Genomic DNA, 20,006 nt, shown 5'->3' with positions numbered 1-20,006 from the left:
GGGGCTGTCTTCCTTAACATTGCTTCAACAGTGATTGTTTTTACACCTGTTCCATGCTCTCTTATCCACAGCAACATGTTCCTGTGAAAGTGAACACATGAAACTGCCAAGCATTCAGTCTCATGTCTAGGGGGAAACCTGAGACTGGAGATTCAGATATCAATTAACCGCCATTACCCCTGGGCTTTGGGTACCTCTGGCTCTGTAGGTCCTGGCAGTGTGAGCAGTGCGTCAATGAGGACAGGGAAGGGTGGCCTCATCGGGGTGTTCTGGCCATTGCATAGGGTTGAGAAATTCCTGGAGATTTGGGAGATGGCGCATGGGGAGTGGTTTGGGGTGGGGAGGGACCTCAGCACAATCTAAAGCCATAGAATCCACTCTCCAAAGCAGCTGTATTCTCTAGGGGAACTGATCTATCTTCTTCGTGGTCTCTGTGCATCACACCTCTGGGATATAGTGCGCCTGCGCCGACCCCGAACTGTATAATGGAAAGCAAAAGAAATTTTCGCGCCCGCTCCCCGGTCACATGCCGGGCTCCACTGCGCATGACCAAGGGAGGGGCACGGCAACCCCACCAGTTCTCTTCTGACCGCCACGCTGGTAGGGCTCTCCGCCTCAGTCGATAAAACTATACTTTTTTGGGCCTTTTGGCCTTGTTTTATTCAAGTTTAGTTAGTTAGGAAAGTTTTTTCAGTTAGTGTTTGTTGGACTTTATTTCTCTACCACCCCTTCCCCCGGCCTATGGCCGTGCGGTGGGGTTTCTTTAAATGGTGCTTGGAGTGCAGCAGTAAGATGGCCCCCCAGATGGACATTCTCTTTGCCTTTTATGCTTGGGGGAATCACACCGAGTAGACTCTTGTGCCCATTGCTCCAAGTTCTCCATGCAGACCAGGAAAAATTGGGCTGCTAGACTGCAAGTGGCGCTGATGGAAGTCGCACTCTCTCCAGTGATGCCCCCATCTCAGGAGACGTCCGGACATGCATCGATGTCGATGCCAGCATCGGAAGTGACAATTGCCATGTCTTTGACGTCAACCTCCATCGGTGCTGAAATGCCCGATTCAGGCACAACAGTCCAAAGCCCATACTCCTTTCAAAAAATGTAAGGAGGGCAAGGATGTTCAGCTTATCAAGCTTAAGAATCACAAGAAAGGCTCTCGCATAGCCACTTCACTTGATTCAACAAGCCAAGGGCAGCCACAGGGTGCACTTCGGTCACCTTCGCTATGCCCCATGCAGCCCCTTGACTCCAACCAGGAACTGGACTTGACGCAGGTTCCTCGATCACCCGATGTCGAGAACCTGCACTGAGATCAAAGGACACATAATGTCGTCCCTTCACCTCCGTTCATCCCCGATGAGCGAGATCGATCTCTGATGCCGATTCCGCCCATGACATGGGATCAGTGCCAATGGCAATATTTATACGGAGCCTACCCCTTTTCGGGATCGATGCTATGGCTCCCTCGTCCCCCCATGGAGTGAGATTGCCAGTCTTCCTCATCCAGAATTTCTCGGTACCGTGATCCCTCCCCGGCACCGGAATTCGTTAACCTTCCCAGTCAAGACCAATAACTAAAGATCCAGGTCTTCAGCCGTCAGCACCGAAAACTCTCATAGATCAGTCGGAACGTAGGCCTTCGATGCCGATTCTCCAAACGTCATTCTCTGAACCCTCAAATCCGTCCAGCTCTTCCAGCTCTTACATGGATGAGGAGAGTCTCCATCCACCGATAGACGCATCCCCTCAGCAACAAGCTGACGTTGAGCTTCCTATTTCACCATCGGAGGATGTTAAACCCTATGGGGACTTTATTAAACATATGGCTCACACACTTGCTCTGCCCACCATCCAGCCTCTGCCGACAGTCACGGACTCAGTCTTCAATATTGTACAAATGGACACTTTGACAGCGGTTGCCCTTCCCATGACGTCGGTCCTTTTGCCAACAGCCAAAGCCCCCTGGACTCATCCTTCCTCGGTATCGCTTTCTAATAAGAGGTTGGATCATATGTATAAGATTCAGGAATCTGGGGCAGAATTCCTTTTCGTTCATCCAAAGCTTAATTTGTTAGTGGTTACATCCTCGACCAAGGGCAAGAGTACTCATTCTACACCTCTGGATATAGAGGGACGAAAAATTGACTCTTTCAGCAGAAAATGTTATACTGCCGGAGCTCTGGGTATCAAAACTTCCCATTATGCAGCCTGCATGGAACGTTATCAGTATTCCCTCTGGGAACAAATGTCTGAATTTATTTCAACCCTCCCAGATGACTGTAGGCACCAAGCTAGATGCATCCAAACAGAGAGGATGCTCTTGGCAAAACATCAACTTAATGTATCCAAGCACTCACTGGATACAGTGGCAAAGACTCTCACTTCTGCAGTCACCTTACGCAGATACGCATGGTTACGTTCCTCTGCCTTACAGCCAGAAACTAAGACCACTGTAGCGGACCTTCCATTAGAAGGTGATGGACTTTTTAGCTCCACCACAGATATGGTACTTCAAGAGCTTGACAAAAGCAACAAGACATCTCACAGGTTAGGTGTGCAGTTTATAGGAGCTATCCTAGACTCTGTTGTTTGCAAGACTTTTCTCCCTCCTCAGAGACCAGGGGACATTGTCGATCTAGTGACTCTAATCCACAAGTCTGGACATGCTACAGCAAAGCGAATCCAGCGGCTGCTGGGTTTGATGGCTGCCACCATCAACGTCATTGTTTTTGCCAGACTGCGCATGAGCCCTCTGCAGCTATGGTTCATACGCAGATTTCGCCCACAGAGTCATCCTCAATCCCTTCATCTTGTCTTCCCACTATTCGTTTTGGGCTCTCTGCTGTGATGGTGTCCTGCCTACGGTCTGGGGCAGTCGGGCAACACAGACCAGGGAGGCCAAGAGACCACGAAGGCGGAAGAGAAGGGCCCCAAACTCACCCAGACAGTGGAAGGGCTGCAGGACGCTGGAGGAAGCGGACCAGACGGCGGGCAGGGAGCAGAGCCCAGAACAGCAGGAGACACGACTGGGTGCAGGCCCGAGATGGCGGCAAGGCCCCAGAGACACCCAAGAGCTCCAGCCAGACATGCATGGAGTCAGCGGCAGGGCGTGGCTTGGCAGACAGAGGAGGGGCTAGCCAACTACTGGAGCAGCACGGAAGCGGCTGGCTCAGGGCGGGGCAACCTCGGCTCGGCGTTCTGAGATTTAGTAGGGGGCGGGGCCTGGGCAGAAGGGGAAGGTGGAGGAACCAAGCAGGGGGATAAAAGGCAGAAGGAAGAAGGTGACCGAAGAGGAGTACTGGGCTGGTGTGCACATGAGAGGACAGAGAGAGAGAAAGCGAGTGACGGATAAGCAGGACTGAGAGTCAGTGCCAGGTGGTTACAGAGGGTGATGTACCAGTAACCACAGAACTGAGGTCTCTCCTCCTCCTTCCACCTTTATTCTCCCGCAGGTTATGGGGCTCCCTTCTAGCGGAATAAGAAGACTGGAAGGAGACGCCTAGCTCCTACTCCTTCATAAAAAAGGACCACAAGGAGCAAGAACGGCCCCCTTGCCAGGCCAGAACGGTGACTGGGGGTCTGTCAGGGCCAACCAGGGAGAACCCTGACAGGTGGACAGATCCTGTGAATCTCCTAGTAGGAGCCCCATTCCATCCACTCAAGTCAACACTCACGCTGACTACAGATGCATCCCTCTGGGAATGGGGCGCAAATCTAAAGGGTCTTTGTGTAGGGGCTCGATGGGAGTCTCATGTAGCACACAATCATATAAATTTCCTGGAACTCCTGGTAGTGCTGTATGCACTCAGGTCTTTCCGACACATAGTGACCGAGCAAGTGGTCACAGTTCTGACAGACAACACCACAGCCCTGTGTTATATCAACAGAAGGGGAGGTACGATCTCCCAGGGGCTATGTTGCCTAGCCATAGAACTATGGGTCGAGTGTCAATCATGGAACACGTTCCTAAGGGCCACTCATCTGCCAGGAACACTGAACGTTCAATCAGACTTCTTGAGCAGAGGAGGGGCAGCGGAGCACGAGTGGGAGCTCAATTGGATTTATCTTCACCCAATCTTTTGCCTTTGGGGCCATCCAGAGGTGGATGTGTTTGCAACACACAGCAACAGGAATGTTGCCTGTTCTGCTCCAGAGCGGGGATAGATCCCCTATCTCTGGGAGATGGTCTTCTGGTCCCATGGTCACGTCTTCATGTGTTCCTCTTTCCTCCGATTCCTCTAATACCCAGAGTACTAGTCAAGTTAATGCAGGAAAAACCATGCTGTCTCTTAGTGACACCGTGGTGGCCCCAATAACATTGGTTCTCCACTCTACTCCACCTATCCAAGGGCTTCTTCATTCACCTTCCCCCAGCTGCAGACCTTACAGAGAAGGGTCAGATTCTGCATTACAATGTGAAGCATCTCAAGCTCACGATCTGGAGGATCCTTTTCGATCGGTCAGAGACAGAATAGATCATGTCCTATTGAATTGTCGCAGACCATCTACCCAAGTTTCTTACGCTGGGAAGTGGAAAATATTCTTGTCTTACCCTATCTCGTTGAGATTGCCACCACCACCATCTGACCTGATGGCAGTTTTTGGGTTCTTATTTTCTCGCTTTGACATAGGACTCAGCTGTGCCTCGCTGAAGGTCTATTTAGCCGCAATTTCGGCCAATCATCAGATGATTGATGGTCACACTGTCTTCTCTCACCCCCAGACCAAGATGTTTCTTAAAGGTCTAACCCACCTCTTTCCCCCATCACGTGGACCCACGCCAGCATGGGATCTACCCATGGTGCTTGCAAGGCTCATGGACAAACCATTTGAACTGATGGCTACTTGTAGTCTACAGCTTTTGTTGTGGAAGACAGCCTTTCTAGTCACGGTTACCTCCACCAGGAGGATGGGCAAGTTATCGGCACTCCGCTGTGACCCACCTTATTTGAGTTTTCATCATAATGGGGTCACGTTGGCTCCAGGTGTTTCTTTCCTGCCGAAGGTTGTTTCTGAGTTTCACCTGCAAGCGGACATTGTTCTTCCAGTGTTTTTTCCATCTCCTTCAATGGAGGAAGAATGCTGCTTTCATTCGTTGGATGTCAAAAGAGCTTTACTCTTTTACCTAAATCGAACAAGGCCTTTTCGGAAATCTCCGGCCTTGTTTGTCTCTTATGCTCTGCCCACTCAAGGGAAGAAGCTGTCATCCCAACGTCTATCCAAGTGGATTGTGGAGACTATTAAATTGTGCTATATGCTAGCCAAGAAGACGCTCCCAGGTCCGCTACGGGCCCACTCTACTTGGGCAGTGGCAGCATCCACAGCCTTCCTGCGAGGTGCATCGTTGGAAGATATCTGCAACACAGCTACTTGGGCCACGCCTCACACGTTTGTGAGGCATTATGCCCTTGATGTTCATCTTCATCAGTGTTCAATTGTGGGATGAGCGGTGTTGCGGGCGGCGCAGATTTAGGACCTCAGCTCCCTCCAGGTAGGTGAGCATTGCTTGTCAGTCTCCCGGAGGTGTGATGCACAGAGACCACAAAGAAGATAAACAAGTTGCTTACCTGTAACTGAGGATCTTCGAGTGGTTGTCTGTGCATTCACACCACCTGCCCTCCTTCCCCTCTGCTTTTGGTCCTTCCTTGCTTTCTTTGGAGACTGAGGGCAGCGGTCAGAAGGAACTGGCGGGATTGTTTTGCCCCTCACTTGGTCATGCACAGAGGAGCCCGGCAAGTGACCGGGGAGCGGGCGCGAAAATTCCTTTTGCTTTCCATTATACCGATTGGGGTTGGTGCAGGCACACTATATCCCAGAGGTGTGGATGCACAGATGACCACGAAGAAGATCCTCAGTTACAGGCAAGCAACCTGTTTTTACTGCCCGGAGATCAATTTTAATTCCAGATCTCCAGGCTCCACCTGGAAGTTGGCAACCCTACTATTGCTCAGTGTCAGTCCTTTGTTGTGTGGGCATTATCAGCATGACTGGTCAGTTTTCAAGGGCACTGTGGGAATGGGTGTTGATATTTCTACATTAACTTTTGTTTCTAATGAGAATTTTGTGCTGCAGACTTTGCATATATTCATGGTGGTGCATAGATTCATGATTATAGTACACTGGCATTGGCAGCACCCTAGTATGGCCGTACCATTAGATCACTTTATGAATGTTGCTGCTCTGTCTGTATTTTAGATGTTATTTGGGCATAGTATACATTTCTAGCCCAAACTACAGTACAAAACTGAGGTACTTATTCTAAGAATGCTTTTTCATACCAGCAGCAGGTAAAATAGGAAAGATAGGTGCTATTTATTTTTAATAAGGTAGCAAAGTGTGTGTGTATGTGTGACGTGCTGTCAAATCACAGTCAACCCCAGCAAGGGGTTTCAAGGCAAGTGAGAAGCAGAGGTGGTTTGCTGGTGCCTTCCTCTATTCATCCTTGGAGGTTTCCCATCCAAGTACTAACAAAGGCTGACCCTGCTTAGCAGCCAAGTTCTGACAAAATCAGGCTGTACCATGCTGCATTCCCTCCCATAGCAAAGTATAGCCTAGGTAAAAGTCATACTGCTTGCTAGCTCAAGGTCATTGGAGCACAGATAAAGGGAGAAACCAAAGTTGAGGAACTTCCAGTATTATATAAGTAATGTTGCTGAAAGGTGTTTGGGATACATTTAAATCTTCAAAATGAGCAAACAATTGCAGTAGGTCAGTTCTACTGAGGAAATTGTTTGCTTTTATTACATTCCCATTATATTTTCTAAGGCACTGAAGTTAGGGAATATTTGTATTCTGCATGCTTTCCTCCATGGTGGAGGTTGGCAGTGGTAGCAGAGAAAGATGGGTTGCAGTAATCTGTTTTGGGCAAAGAGAAACAAAGCTTTTTCCTGGACCAGAGATGTCCAAGCAAGATTTTTTTTAAAAAAAGCTTTCAGATTACTTATAATCCTTTGCATAAAGTCAAGTTACTTATGTGTTAAAAGAATCTACTGGAATAGCATTTCCAAAACAGCTGTATGCTGCTTTGGTAGTGCACAGAAGAGAGAAGGTGCCTGACTTGACAGATAGCAACATTCTGCCTAATACTATGTTCTTTTTCATTGGTAAAAGATGTGAACTGTTTGTGCTTGTGGCTCTCCGTGCTTTTCAGGTGTTCCCAATGACTGGTTGCCATCAATATTTCCTTTCATGTGCTGATTTTGTTTTGTTTTGATTTAATTTTTTTTCCTTGTTCTTAAATAGTTCTGTTGGCTACAGCTCTGCATTCATGCTTTTTCTGGCTTTCCTTTAGAAGGTTTACCTTTTCAACAGTGGTGTGCCTCAGATCGTTCCAGTGGCAACCTCTGTTTATTTTGGCATGTCTGTAGGTCCCATTGATAAATATGGAAGATGCCACTCCCTGGATCTATGGAAACAAAAAAGGAAAACTCTGTATCCTACTCTGATGGTGATACTGCCATTTATAAACCAAAATGCCCATTAGAACAATTGCAGTTAGGATAGTACAAAAACTCAGTTTACTGAAGTCATACAAACTACTTAGGAGCTGCGGTGGCTCAAGTGGTTAAGACACTGAGTGCAGGCTGTGGAAGGTCAGTAGTTCAGCAGTTCGAGACCCAAGTTGCCACATGATGGAGTGAGCTCCCGTCTCTAGTTCCAGCTCCTGCCAACCTAGCAGTTCAAAAGCAAGAAATTGCAAGTAGATAAATAGGTACCACTTTGGTGGGAAGGTAACAATGTTCCGTGCACCTTGGTGTTTTGTCATGCCGGCCACATGACCACGGTAACGTCTTCGGACAGCGCTGGCTCTTTGGCTTTGAAATGGAGATGAGCACCGCAACCCTAGAGTCGGACTCGACTGGCTTTCGAGCAAGGGAACCTATACCTTTACATTTACAAACTACTTATAGTCAGAACCAATGTGGTGTACTGGTTAGAGTGCTGTACTGTGGTGACCCAAGTCTCAATCCTCACTCAGCTGTGAAGTGCATTAGGTGACTTTGGGGCCAGTCATGCTTTCTCATCCTAACCCACCTTATAAGGTTGTTATGACTATAAAATAGGGAAGGGGAAAACAATGCATATCACCCTGAACACTCAAGAATAAACATGTTGTGATATATTTAGACAGACAGGACTCTATTACAGATACTATGATTTTATTATTTTCTTCTTCTGTGGCATTTCTTATTGATCTATAAACGTTTTCTGTGTGTTCTGTAATTTTAATAAAAAAATAAATTTTAATAAATAATACAAAGAACAAATGTTTTATGCTCTTGCAGCTTTTAAGATAATTGAGAGATATTGCAAAAGCAGAGATTACATATAATTTCAAGTAGGTTTGAGCTGGTGTATAGAGCTGCTGGTATGTTATAGTTTCCAGATGCTGGGAACTAAGTAGAAGGTGACTATACTTTAAACAAAATCTTGAACATGTTATCTAGTTTGGAAGCTTGGAAGTATGGCAAGCATCACAGAGAGGAAGCAAATTATAAACTGGGTTGTCCTTTCAGGTAACTGTTTACTGGATCAACCACGAAAACAGATCTTGGGGCCTGAGGAGCTTCCAGGACAAACATATGATGCCATTCGTCAATGCAAGCTGGCATTTGGGCCTGAATACACAGTGTGTCCTGGAATGGATGTGTGCTCTCGTCTGTGGTGTGCGGTTGTTCGCCAAGGTCAGATGGTGTGTTTGACGAAAAAGCTCCCTGCTGTGGAGGGGACGCCATGTGGAAAAGGAAGGATCTGCCTTCAGGGAAAATGTGTTGATAAAACAAAGAAAAAATACTATTCGGTATGTTGCTGCTTTAAGGATCAAACAATGTGAAATCATACCTGGTCCTGCTGGGGCCTGTTTTAAAATGGAATTCTAACTTGACAGAAGGACATGGGGTTAAGGTTTCCCACTTCTATTTATAGTTGATGGCGAACCCCTCATCTGCTCACTTAGGTGAATAAAATTTTCTAAACATAGCTATTAAAAGTCTTTTTCTGGCTGAGGAGTGTGGCATTTTAAGAACTCTTAGGAAGTCCTTTTAAAATTAAGGGGTCCTTCCCGCCACAAAATTGAGGGGAACATTATCTGGGGATCACTAGCAAGTAAACAAATGAGTTCGCTGATTGACTGAGCCACAGCTATGCCAAATCATTTGATCATCACCAAAGCTGTGGTGAAGATGGACATGTTCCATGTTGCAATAAACTTCGAGCCATTGCTAAGGGTTAAGGACTACTCTGGAACAATATTATTGAAATGAGTGCAAGAGAGAAATCTTGGACTACCACCACCGTCCTCCAAACAAGTGGAAGTGCCTTCTGTTTGCACAAGGGCTGGTGCCCTCCTGGTATAAGGTTGATGGGTCCCTAGTCTTGTTAGCCATTTACAGAAACTGGAATGCCATGTTGAAATAACATGCAGCATTTCATGTTCTGATTCGGTAAAATGAACCCGTTTAAGTTGTTCGACTTGAGCAAAAGTGTTGGAGCAGTTTCCTAAAGATGAATGATCATTTGCAATGGTTTTCAGTGGTTGCAGGCAGCATTAATTGCAGGCAGCGTTGGTATTCCTTATCACTCTATAAATTCAACATGTACCTCAGTATTCAAGGAACATCATGGGGCTGTTATACATGTTGCAAAATTTCTGCATGAAAGACCTACATGTGGCTCATTATATGTGTGGCAGAACAGGCCTGCTCCAGCCTGCATGCCCTGCTCAACCCTGCCCTCCAAGGTTTTTCAGATACTTGAAGAGGCTTTTCTTTCTCGGGTAACCACTGCCACCACCTGAACTTTGAAAGGAATTGCCCACTGGGAGGGTCAGGACTCCCAGCTTCCCTTCCAAGTTTTGAGGCCTTGCCTCTGTGTTTCCCACTGCCCAGCGCCTAGTCACCGTGGGGGCCTTTTACTGCTCTGTGCACCACTGGAGGAATAGCCACTTGCCAACTGACTGATGTCCCCAGTGCTCCTTTTAAAATAGTGTGTCCAAGACAGTGGAGGTCTATGTGGTTCAGAAAAGCACTACCAGGATCAAAAGAGAAAATGTTCACAAGCATACTTCTAGCACAGCACCAGATATAGCAAGGGATTCAAAAGAAATGGATAAAATGTAGTTCCTCTATACATGCCCTATCAGATGTTAAAATATAGGACAGACGCCTTAGCTTAGAATGTTATAGATCTCTACAGAGTTACCATTACCTTGCAGCTTCTTCCAGCTGTCCAGGCCAGCACATCGTAATGGCTGCTTCCTCTGGACCTCAGTTAAGAGTTCTGTCTGCTCTGATAGACTTAGCAGAAAAGAGCTTCCTCCTTGCTTCCCAGGAATTTTCTCTGTATTCCGCACCCAACCACTGACCAGATTAGACCAAGTCAAAGCTTTTCCTGGAGATCAACAGGAGTTCTTTCTTAAAGTCACTCTAGTAGTTAACACCTCCAAATCTCTGTTCCCTGCCGGAAATGGGGGGGGGAGAGACTAGACCTTCCTGTTGTCTCTATCTATTAGCAGGGCTCTAGTCGGGGGGGAGCTCTCAGGTACGGAGCTCCGGAAGAGAACCTCTAGGGGGCGGGGCGGTCATATGGTGAAGCCCCGCCCCCTTCTTTACCCCGCCCTCTGCTTCGATCCTCATTCCGTTTGGGAATGAGGATGAAGCAGGAGGGTAAGTAGCCGGGCCTTCTGACACACTTCCGGTGATGTCAGGGGGTGTGGCCTTCTGTCACTTCCGGTGATGTCAGGGGGCATGGCATATGCAAATAAGTTATGCTAATGAGTTATGCTAATGAGCTCCGGCAGCTCTTTTTCTACAACAAGACCCCTGTCTATTAGCATTCTTTAAGAGGTAGCTGTGAGGAAACCAGAAAGTCATTGACTGACTTCCTCCACCCTGCCTGTTCTTTGCCCAAAGGGGGGGGGGGATTAAAATTCAGAGTGAATGTTTTGCTCATTTCAAGCCTCCGGGGAAAAAATGCATTTCTTCACAATATGTGACAGTCATAGATACATATCCATGCATCGGTTTACACACATAAAGAATTATCACACTTTACAGTATACAGATGTGTCATACACTCATTCCTACTTTAAAGTGCTTTCTGTGTGGAAATTTTGTAATGTGAAGCAGTCTACAAATCCCCATGTTTCCTGCTACAAAAAATAGCAGGTTAAAATTTGTAGAATATTGAGATAATTCAGACATACATGCCTAATATAAATTTTGTTAAATAGCACTGATTATCATCTTTGAAGACGAACATTAGGCTTATTACAAGTTTTGCCTCATAGGCTTTCCTCTATGCCATTTAACACTTCTCCTCCAATTTATCATGCTGTTTCTTGCCCTCAAAGTGGCTAAGAAATTCAGTTTAGATTAGTAATTGTTCATTCACAAACTGAAAATCTCTGAAAGAGCTCCTCTTGTAACTGATAACACAAAAGCTAGTTTAGAAAATATATATCAATAATGTAAATAATCAATATCCAGGGTCATTGATTCCTAGCAACAAATGTTAGTAAGTTACACAGAAGTATTTATATTCGGTTGTTATTTTTAGTATTCTTAGACTGCACTTTTAAAGACACTTACCTTGGAGTAAGCTCAAATGAATAAAATGGGACTTACTTCTTAGTAAACATGAATCGAATTTTCTGTTATATACTCACATTTGTATCTTTATTTCTTTGGAGATCAAAGGAATGTGGGTTAAAGAATTCAGCTCAGGTAGCTGGATAGGGCTCTTAAAAAGCCATTCGTGTTAGAACTAATGTTAAGCTCACTATAGGTTTTTTTAAAAAAAATCCTAAATTTAAAGTACATGATTTGTTGATCCACTATACTTTTCAGTTATTCAGCCCAGACTGCCATATGCATACCTCAGAACATCTATTTACATAGATTTAATTCAGACAAAAATAAAAATACCAACTCACCAAGGGACTAATTGCTTTTTGAAGCGGGGCCAGGAAGACATTTTTTCCATTCTATAGATATGGGGATTCTGTTTTTGTTTTGCTTGGGTGGGAATGTTGCTACCTCCTGGTGGTATGTGACACTGGTCAATTTCTTGAGACATCTGGATATGTTTAATTAAAATTGCATGCCATAGTGCCTATTACTTTCTTCTGCATACTTACGTTTTCCTTGCAGAGTTATATTTGCTCATTTATTAGAAGTGCTGCATGTAGATATGCCTCAGCAAAAAGGGTTAACATGGATGAACCTCAGGTACTTTCTACCTCCTCAGTTATGCAGACTGTGCATAACAGAAGTAAACAGTTAGCTAATGATGCGTCATACTATGTAATTGATGTTTTGGTAAAAGGAGACACTGAGAGGAAAAGAACTGGATGGGAATCATAAAACTGGGACATAAATGCCTGTGAATTTGAGATTTATTTCTAGCTTTGTCTGGTTTTATATACCATTATTCTTTATTATATACCATTTCAGGCTTCAAACCATGGGAATTGGGGATCCTGGGGGCCATGGGGACAATGCTCTCGGACGTGTGGTGGAGGTGTGCAGTTTGCCTATCGTCACTGCAATAACCCAGCACCTCGAAACAATGGACGATACTGTACAGGAAAGCGGGCCATCTATCGCTCATGTAACATCATGCCCTGTCCTGCCAATGGTATGTTTTCCATTAATCAAGCCAGTTTCTTCAATGGGCACTGCACTATTATACTATTTCTTACAGCACATGCCATTTCTTACTCTACTGCAGAAGTGATATGGAGGATGTAGCTCTGAATAACTTTTATATCCCTTTAATAACTTGATTGTCTAATCAGTTGCAAATAGACGCCTGAGCTGATGGGCCGAAGCCCCAGAAATGGAAAGCTGCTTTTGTAAGGAATGTTTCATTATTATTAGTTTTGTAAACCACATTGTTCATTTTTATACTACTAGCTAAATGACTGCCACAATGATGAACAGGATATATATGAAGAATGTGCATGTTTCAAAGACTCCAGAAGATGCAATGCAACTCATCTCTGCGTGCTGTCTTGTACACAGAGACATATTTGCTGTCTACTGCAAGTCTTTTAGTGGTGAAGGTCAGATCATCAAGTGTCTGTGGGGGAGAGCAGCTTTGCCCTTAATACAAAAAATATCCTCGAGTCTCCTTTACTTTTAATCATCTACATACTAATAGTGAAGTCTACGAAATCGGAGGTTACTTAAATCTGTGACTGATGCTGTGAATGGGCAAAACAGAACTTTCTACAAACCTGAAAAGGGCCCAAGGTTTGCAGAAAAATCTGAAATCTAAAACAAAAATAATTTGGCTTTAAGAAACAGAAGCCCTCAGTGGCCGTAGCTAGGCAGCCACAGGCTGGGTTTCTGTGAATAAAAGGGGGGGGGAGGGCAAGGTCCTTTCCAAGGCTGTTTTGGCCTTAGAGGGAGGACTCATAGGGCCAGGCCTGACTAGGGTTGCCAGCTCCAGTTTGGGAAATTCCTGAACATTTTGAAGTGGAATCTGGGGAGGGTTTGAGGAGGGGAGGAAGCTCACCATGATATAATGACAGAGAGTCCACCTTCCAAAGCAGTCATTTTCTCCAGGAGGATAGATCTATGTCTTCTGGGAATCAGTTGTTATTCCAGGAGTTTTTCAGACTCCGCCTGGAGGCTGGCACCCTTGGCCTGGCACAAACTACTGGGTGACTTGATACTACTGGATTTCTATGACTCAGCTAGGCCTAGCTGCTTGCTACTGTTCAACAATAGCCACCCTATGAAAGTCAGTGTGTTGTAGTGGTTAGAGCTTCAGAGTAGGGTCTGGGATCCCCAGGTTCGAATCTCCATCTTACTATGGAATCTCATTGTGCGATTTTGGGCCAGGCACATATTTTCAGTGTTGTTGTGAGGATTAAAAAGAGGAGAGGGAGAATAAGGTAAAATGCTTTGGTCTCCACTGTGGAGAAAGGTGGGGTATAAATGAAGTAAATAAATAATAAATACAGCTGAAGATACAGAGTCCATAAAAGGTAGGTTGGTGAATGGTTGAGAAAGAGAGAATGAGGCAGAATGAGAATGAGAATTAATTTAAACTATATGGTGGTGGTATTAAGAGGGGAAAATATCTTGATTATAAAGCATTTCAGCAGCAGAGTGAAGCTGCCTAGATAGGTGGTACAAGGTCCACAAGTGAGTTACCATGAGGTTGCAGTGTGGATCACCTCTGGCTGAAGGGTTGGCATTTTTTGTTGTTTGGCTGGTTATAACCTCTAGCCTCGCATTGCCTGCCTCATGATATATAATCTCTTCACATGCTGTGCACAATTTACATGTATATTGCGTTGAGAGAATATTCTTCAGTGAATAGTAATTAAGGAGTAATCATTTTCCAGCTAAAGCTTTTCGTCAGGAGCAGTGTGAAGCAAGAAATGGCTACCAGTCAGATGCGAAAGGTGTCAAAACCTTTGTTGAATGGGTTCCCAAGTATGCTGGCGTGCTTCCAGGAGATGTTTGCAAGCTCACCTGCCGAGCCAAAGGAACTGGCTATTATGTAGTTTTCTCCCAAAAGGTAACAGCTTATTTTTCAGATATAAAAGTACTTTATGCTTTAAAATACATCTGTGTCGCAAGGTGTCTAAAGGCTATTCAAATCTAATAACTGAATATAAAACTGTCTTCATGTGTCTAATGGCCACAAAATAACCAAGACCGAGCTGTGGCGTCACTGCCTATATATATATTTATTTGTACTGGATTCAGTTTATTTTACTGTGATGTGATTGATCAGTTCTGCTTTCTGATGGCTGACCAGTTCACACTTAAAAGTAGTCTCTTCGGGATTTGTATATATAACTTCAGGATGTATTGAGGTCAACTGCCCAGTATAATTCTTTTCAAAGAGTCAGGCACCAGTGCTTGCAAAAGTCAAACAGCACAGTTGTTTATTTCACAAAAAAACTCAATGGGAATGAGATATATATATACAGGATATTTTGATACTTTGTAGAATAAACACTTCACTTTGCCTTTACATAGGCTGTATGCTTATCACTCTCAGTTTGACTCAGATGTTCTTTAGTTCACAACACCCATCTATGATCCCACTCTCCAGTAACTGTTTTGTGGTTAACCTTTGGGCTTTATTTGCCTGGTCCCTTGAGTCTTACTGGTGCGACTACCCCAGCTCTCCAGACTCCTCCAGACCCTTAGCCTTTCCTTAGCCACCTTTATCAGTTCCTTTGGAGCAGTGTCTCTGGTGTTTATGACCACTAAGGTTTTATACTTTGCACACTCTGTTCACTCTGCTCTTTACATTAGAGGGTACCAGTGCAGAGTGCTATTCAGTCACAGTTTTCCACACAAACTGCTATCCGGCTGATTCCACTGAGCCCAGAAGCTTATGTCCTCTTTGGAGCTCTCTAGTTAGCAGACTGCTAACTTTCTTCCAACTGTCTCTGCCCAACTGTCAGCTCTCAATTGTCAGCTGTTCACAGTTATCTATCACTCACTGAGAGTTTGGGCCCCCACCACTCTCAGTCACATGACTTGACAGCTCCTTTGTTTACCTGCTGCTGTTCTCAAATCTTTAATTCCGTCACACTCTACTTCTTCCTAACTGTCTGTGGCCTACAGGGCTAATGACCTCTTTTCACCACCATCATTAGGCATAGTAGAATGGACCTTTTACCACCATTGCCACCTTCATTTGAGCATTCTTGGTGTTAGCATGTCACTAGGAAGGGGAATGATGAAGACAAGATGTACTAGTTCTCCATGGGAAAACATGTTTGTTTGTTCTTTAATTTATTTATTGAAGTAATTAATCCTGCTTCCATATAACACAAACAATACATAACATAACATATATTACATACTTCAATACAATAAATGCTTTCTTCCCTATTCCCTTTTCTCCCTCCCCCTCCCTCGAAATGACCAGCAATAATTCCTTGATTTATAACTTTAACTACGAGCACACCTTTTGGAGTTTAACCAATATGTTAGTATTGCCCCCCCCCCTGCTTTTACCCATCTTATATACCCTAACCATCTCTTCTTGACTTCCACAATCTTATCCTCACCTAACATTTCCTGTTTTAATATCATTAATATGTCTGACTGTATCCATTCATATAATCATTCCATCTGTCTGTACTCCATTTTGTAGCATCTTTCCAGCCAAACGCTATAACTGCATGGGCAGCTAAAATCATAGCTTTAAATAAATCCTGATATGTGTACCCTAACCTACTAGTGGCTTGCACCTTTAATTAGATGTTGCTTATCTTTTTGAACTTCTCATGAGCTATTGTTTGACCACCACTACTATGCATTTTGTTCCCCTGGGAAAAAAATCCTTCTTGTGTTTCATCAAGAGCCACATACAAAATGTAGGCTGTACTTTTAGGACAGCATTTGCATCCAGACTTAACCAAGAGCAAATCCTCGCTCCATTAAAAAACAAACCCTCTTGTTAAATTAGAGGAACTATAAAGGTTATACAATGCATCATGAGTAGAATTTGCAGTCTGAGATTGATGAGGTCTTTGCTACTGATGTAGTCCTGTCTGTTTCTGGCAAAATGTCACCAGTATGGTATGACACAATATTAAATGGGGAAGAATTACAACAGCCCACTTTCATGTAAAACAATAAGCATGCTTACTAATGTATTTGTTTTGTTTATTTACATAATTTATACCCCACCTTTCTGCCTTCATCAGGACCACCAAGGCAGCTAACAGATTAAAAACAAACATGATAGAAACACATCTTAAAAACCATTAAAACCGAACAAAAACACATCAGTCAAACAATTAAAACCAAGTTAAAATACACATACAATACAATAAAATACATATACATAAAAATGATAGTTGAGGCAGGAAGGTGGTATTATTGAGAAAACACCAAAGAAAACAAAAAAGTCTTCACCTGCTGGTGGAAAACAGCAGCAGAAGGGGATAGGTGAGTTTCTTTGGGGAGAGAGCTCCAGAGTTTCAGTGCCATGACTGAGGAGGCCCTCTCCCAGTTTGCCAGCCATCTAATCTCAGAAGGCAGATGCACCTGAAGTGGGGTCTCAGAAGATGACCACAGTGGTCGGGTAAGCTCATAATTAAGATGGTCCTTTACATATGCTGGTCCCAAGCAATATTCCCTATAAGCTCCACAGTGTTGTGAGGAAAAATTCTACCTCATGAGCAAAAAAAGCTAGTAGCATTAAAGTTGTGAGCAAGTCTACATATGACTATCGCCTAAATTATTTTTAGAAGATTATTTCCATAACCTTGTAAAAATCTCAGAATGAATTCTTTTAAACTATTTTTAAACTATATTTTAAGAATAATTTAAATATTATAAGAGAAAACAGAATCAAGTCAAATTTCATTACACATAATGTCCTCTACACGGCTAGACCAAGTCTGCCTGCCCCTTTCCACTATATTGGTAGACCTGGCCTTGGACTGTTGCTCTGCGCTGACCCTTAGAAAACATACCAGCATTGGGGGGGGGGGAGGCTCTTGCAGTCTCCTTTGGGGTTTTTTTTTTAGTGAAATATGACAAATTACAAATCAAGTAAAACAGAGGTGGAACAATTACTGTCAGAACCCTGCCTAACCTAACAATCAGGAAGTTGCTTAAACATTATCAACCTGCCCAAGCTACTTAATTACTCAAGTATTTACATCCCATTTTTCCCTGTGACTCAAGGCAGCTTACAAAGCATACCGAAAAGCATAATAGGGGTGTGCAAAAAAACCACTTTTTTCCTGGCTCAATTATAGCCTACGGGGACCCCATAGGCTATAATGGAGAATCGATCCAGGGGTATCTGGGGCTCTGTGTGGGCTCTATTTTGAGGTATAGGCACCAAATTTGCAGCATAGCTGTTGGTGCCTTTCCTCAAAAAGCCCTCCAAGTTTCAAAAAGATTGGACCAAGGGGTCCAATTCTATGGGCCCAAGATGGAGGTGCCCCCATCCTCCATTGTTTGTGAGCTGGCCTCTGAACTGTTATGCACCAGTGGCCTCTAGCACAGCTTAGATGGAACTGTGGTCTCAAGCCATGTAGGGCTTTAAAGGTCAACACCAGCATCTTGAATTGCACCCAGAAACAGATTGTTAGCCATTCGTACAAACCAGTCAACATCCCAAGTGCAGCATTCTGCACCAGCTGAAGTTTCCAAGCACTTTTCAAGGGCAGCCTCACACAGAACACATTACAGTAATCTAATATAATCTAGATGTAACCAGGGCATGCACCTCAGTGGCAGATCTTTGCTGCTCAGGAAGGGCTGCAAGTGGCTAACCAGCGGGAGCTAGTAAAAGGCTCTCCCAGCCACAGATTACAGCTGTTTATCCAGCAGTAGGCCTAAGAGCACCCCCAGACTACAGGCCTGTTATTTCAAGGAGAGTACAATTCCATCCGAAATGGGTGATACAGTAAGTCCTGAGTCAGTCTTTCTCCTCACCAGTAGCACTTCCATCTTGTCAAGATTATGAAGAAGAAGAGATTAGATCTATACTCCGTCCTTCACTACCTGAAGGAGTCTCAGAGTAGTTTACAATCTCCTTTCCCTTCCACTTCCCACAACAGACACCCTGTGAGGTAGGTGGGGCTGATAAGAGCTCTTTTGAGAACTGCCCTTGAGAGAACAGCTCTGAAAGAACTTATGACTGACCCAAAGTCACCCCAGAAGCTGCATGTGGAGGAGTGGGGAATCAAACCAGGTTCTCCCAGATTAGAGTCCATGGTCCTAACCACTACACCAAACTGGCTCTCCATTTTGGTTCAGTTTATTAGCCAACATCTACTCCAAAACCGCCTCCAGGTACCTATTCAGGATTCCTGCAGCTCCCCAGGAATTGGCCAGAAGGAGAAGATAGAGCTGAGTGTGACCCACATATTAGTGACAGTCCAGCCCTGATCTCCAGATGACCTCACCCTGTGGTTTCATGTAGATGTTGAAAAACATGGAGGTCAAGATGGAAGCTTGCAGAACACCACTGGCCAAAGGCTAAGGAGGTGAGCATAAATTCCCCAGCACTACCTTCTGAAAGCCACCCTCCAAATAGTTCCTAAGCACCTACAAAACAGTGCCTCCCAGTCCCACTCAGGAAAGGCAGTCCAGAAGGATCACCATGATTGAAGGTATCGAAAGCTGCTGGTCCAGCACGCTCCATCTAATACCATACCTGTACATTTGAAGATTCCCTGTACTTGGGTTGCTCATTTGCAAATGAGAAAAGTATTATTTCAACCTTGATAACTGGATAAGTGATCCACATGGAAAAGTACTTAGTTGTCTACCAAGAATGATAAAATATGTTCATGAACCAGTCATACAACAGTAAATCTTAAAAGCTCCATTCATTACACAGGTGACTGATGGAACGGAATGTCGTCCATATAGTAATTCAGTCTGTGTCCGTGGAAAATGTGTGCGAACAGGATGTGATGGCATTATCGGCTCAAAGCTCCAGTTTGATAAATGTGGAATTTGTGGTGGAGACAACTCCAGTTGCACAAAAATTATGGGAACATTTAATAAAAAGAGGTAAGAATCTGATGATAACCATGATTTTACAAGTAGAATTGTTTGTGGCAATAGTACATAAGAACATAGACGCCAGTGTTGGATCAGGCCAAAGGCCCATCCAGTCCAACACTCTGTGTCACACAGTGGCCAGAAATACCAGGTGCCATCAGGAGGTCCACCAGTGGGGCCAGGACATTAGAAGCCCTCCCACTGTTGACGTCCCCCAAGCACCAAGAAGACAGAGCATCACTTGCCCCAGAGCCCCTATCTATACCTTGTGGCTAATAGCCACTGATGGATCTCTGCTCCATATGCTTATCTAATTCCCTTTTGAAGCTGTCCATGCTTGTAGTCGCCACCACTTCCTGTTGCAGTGAATTCCATGTGTTAATCACTCTTTGGGAGAAGAAGTACTTCCTTTTATCCGTTCTAACCCGACCATCAGCAATTTCATTGAGTGCCCACGAGTTCTTATATTGTGAGAAAGGAAGAAAAGTACCTCT

The 20,006-nt window shown here is 44.4% G+C and overlaps 1 protein-coding gene across 1 annotated transcript in view; it reads left to right on the top strand.

Annotated features, from left to right (window-relative positions):
- Window positions 1-20,006, top strand: part of ADAMTS5 (ADAM metallopeptidase with thrombospondin type 1 motif 5) — a 97,368-nt gene that overhangs the window by 69,482 nt on the left and 7,880 nt on the right. The window contains exons 5-8 of the mRNA XM_015418054.1: window positions 8,518-8,801; window positions 12,454-12,637; window positions 14,358-14,533; window positions 19,346-19,521. Coding sequence (XP_015273540.1) covers window positions 8,518-8,801; window positions 12,454-12,637; window positions 14,358-14,533; window positions 19,346-19,521 — 820 coding nt within the window. The remainder of the gene's footprint in view (window positions 1-8,517; window positions 8,802-12,453; window positions 12,638-14,357; window positions 14,534-19,345; window positions 19,522-20,006) is intronic.

The sequence above is a fragment of the Gekko japonicus genome, unplaced genomic scaffold, assembly GCF_001447785.1.
Source record: "Gekko japonicus isolate JY-2015 unplaced genomic scaffold, Gekko_japonicus_V1.1 scaffold1320, whole genome shotgun sequence".
NCBI lineage: Eukaryota > Metazoa > Chordata > Lepidosauria > Squamata > Gekkonidae > Gekko > Gekko japonicus.
The sequence above is the reverse complement of the archived record's forward strand: the minus strand, read 5'-3'. Positions and strand labels throughout refer to the sequence as shown.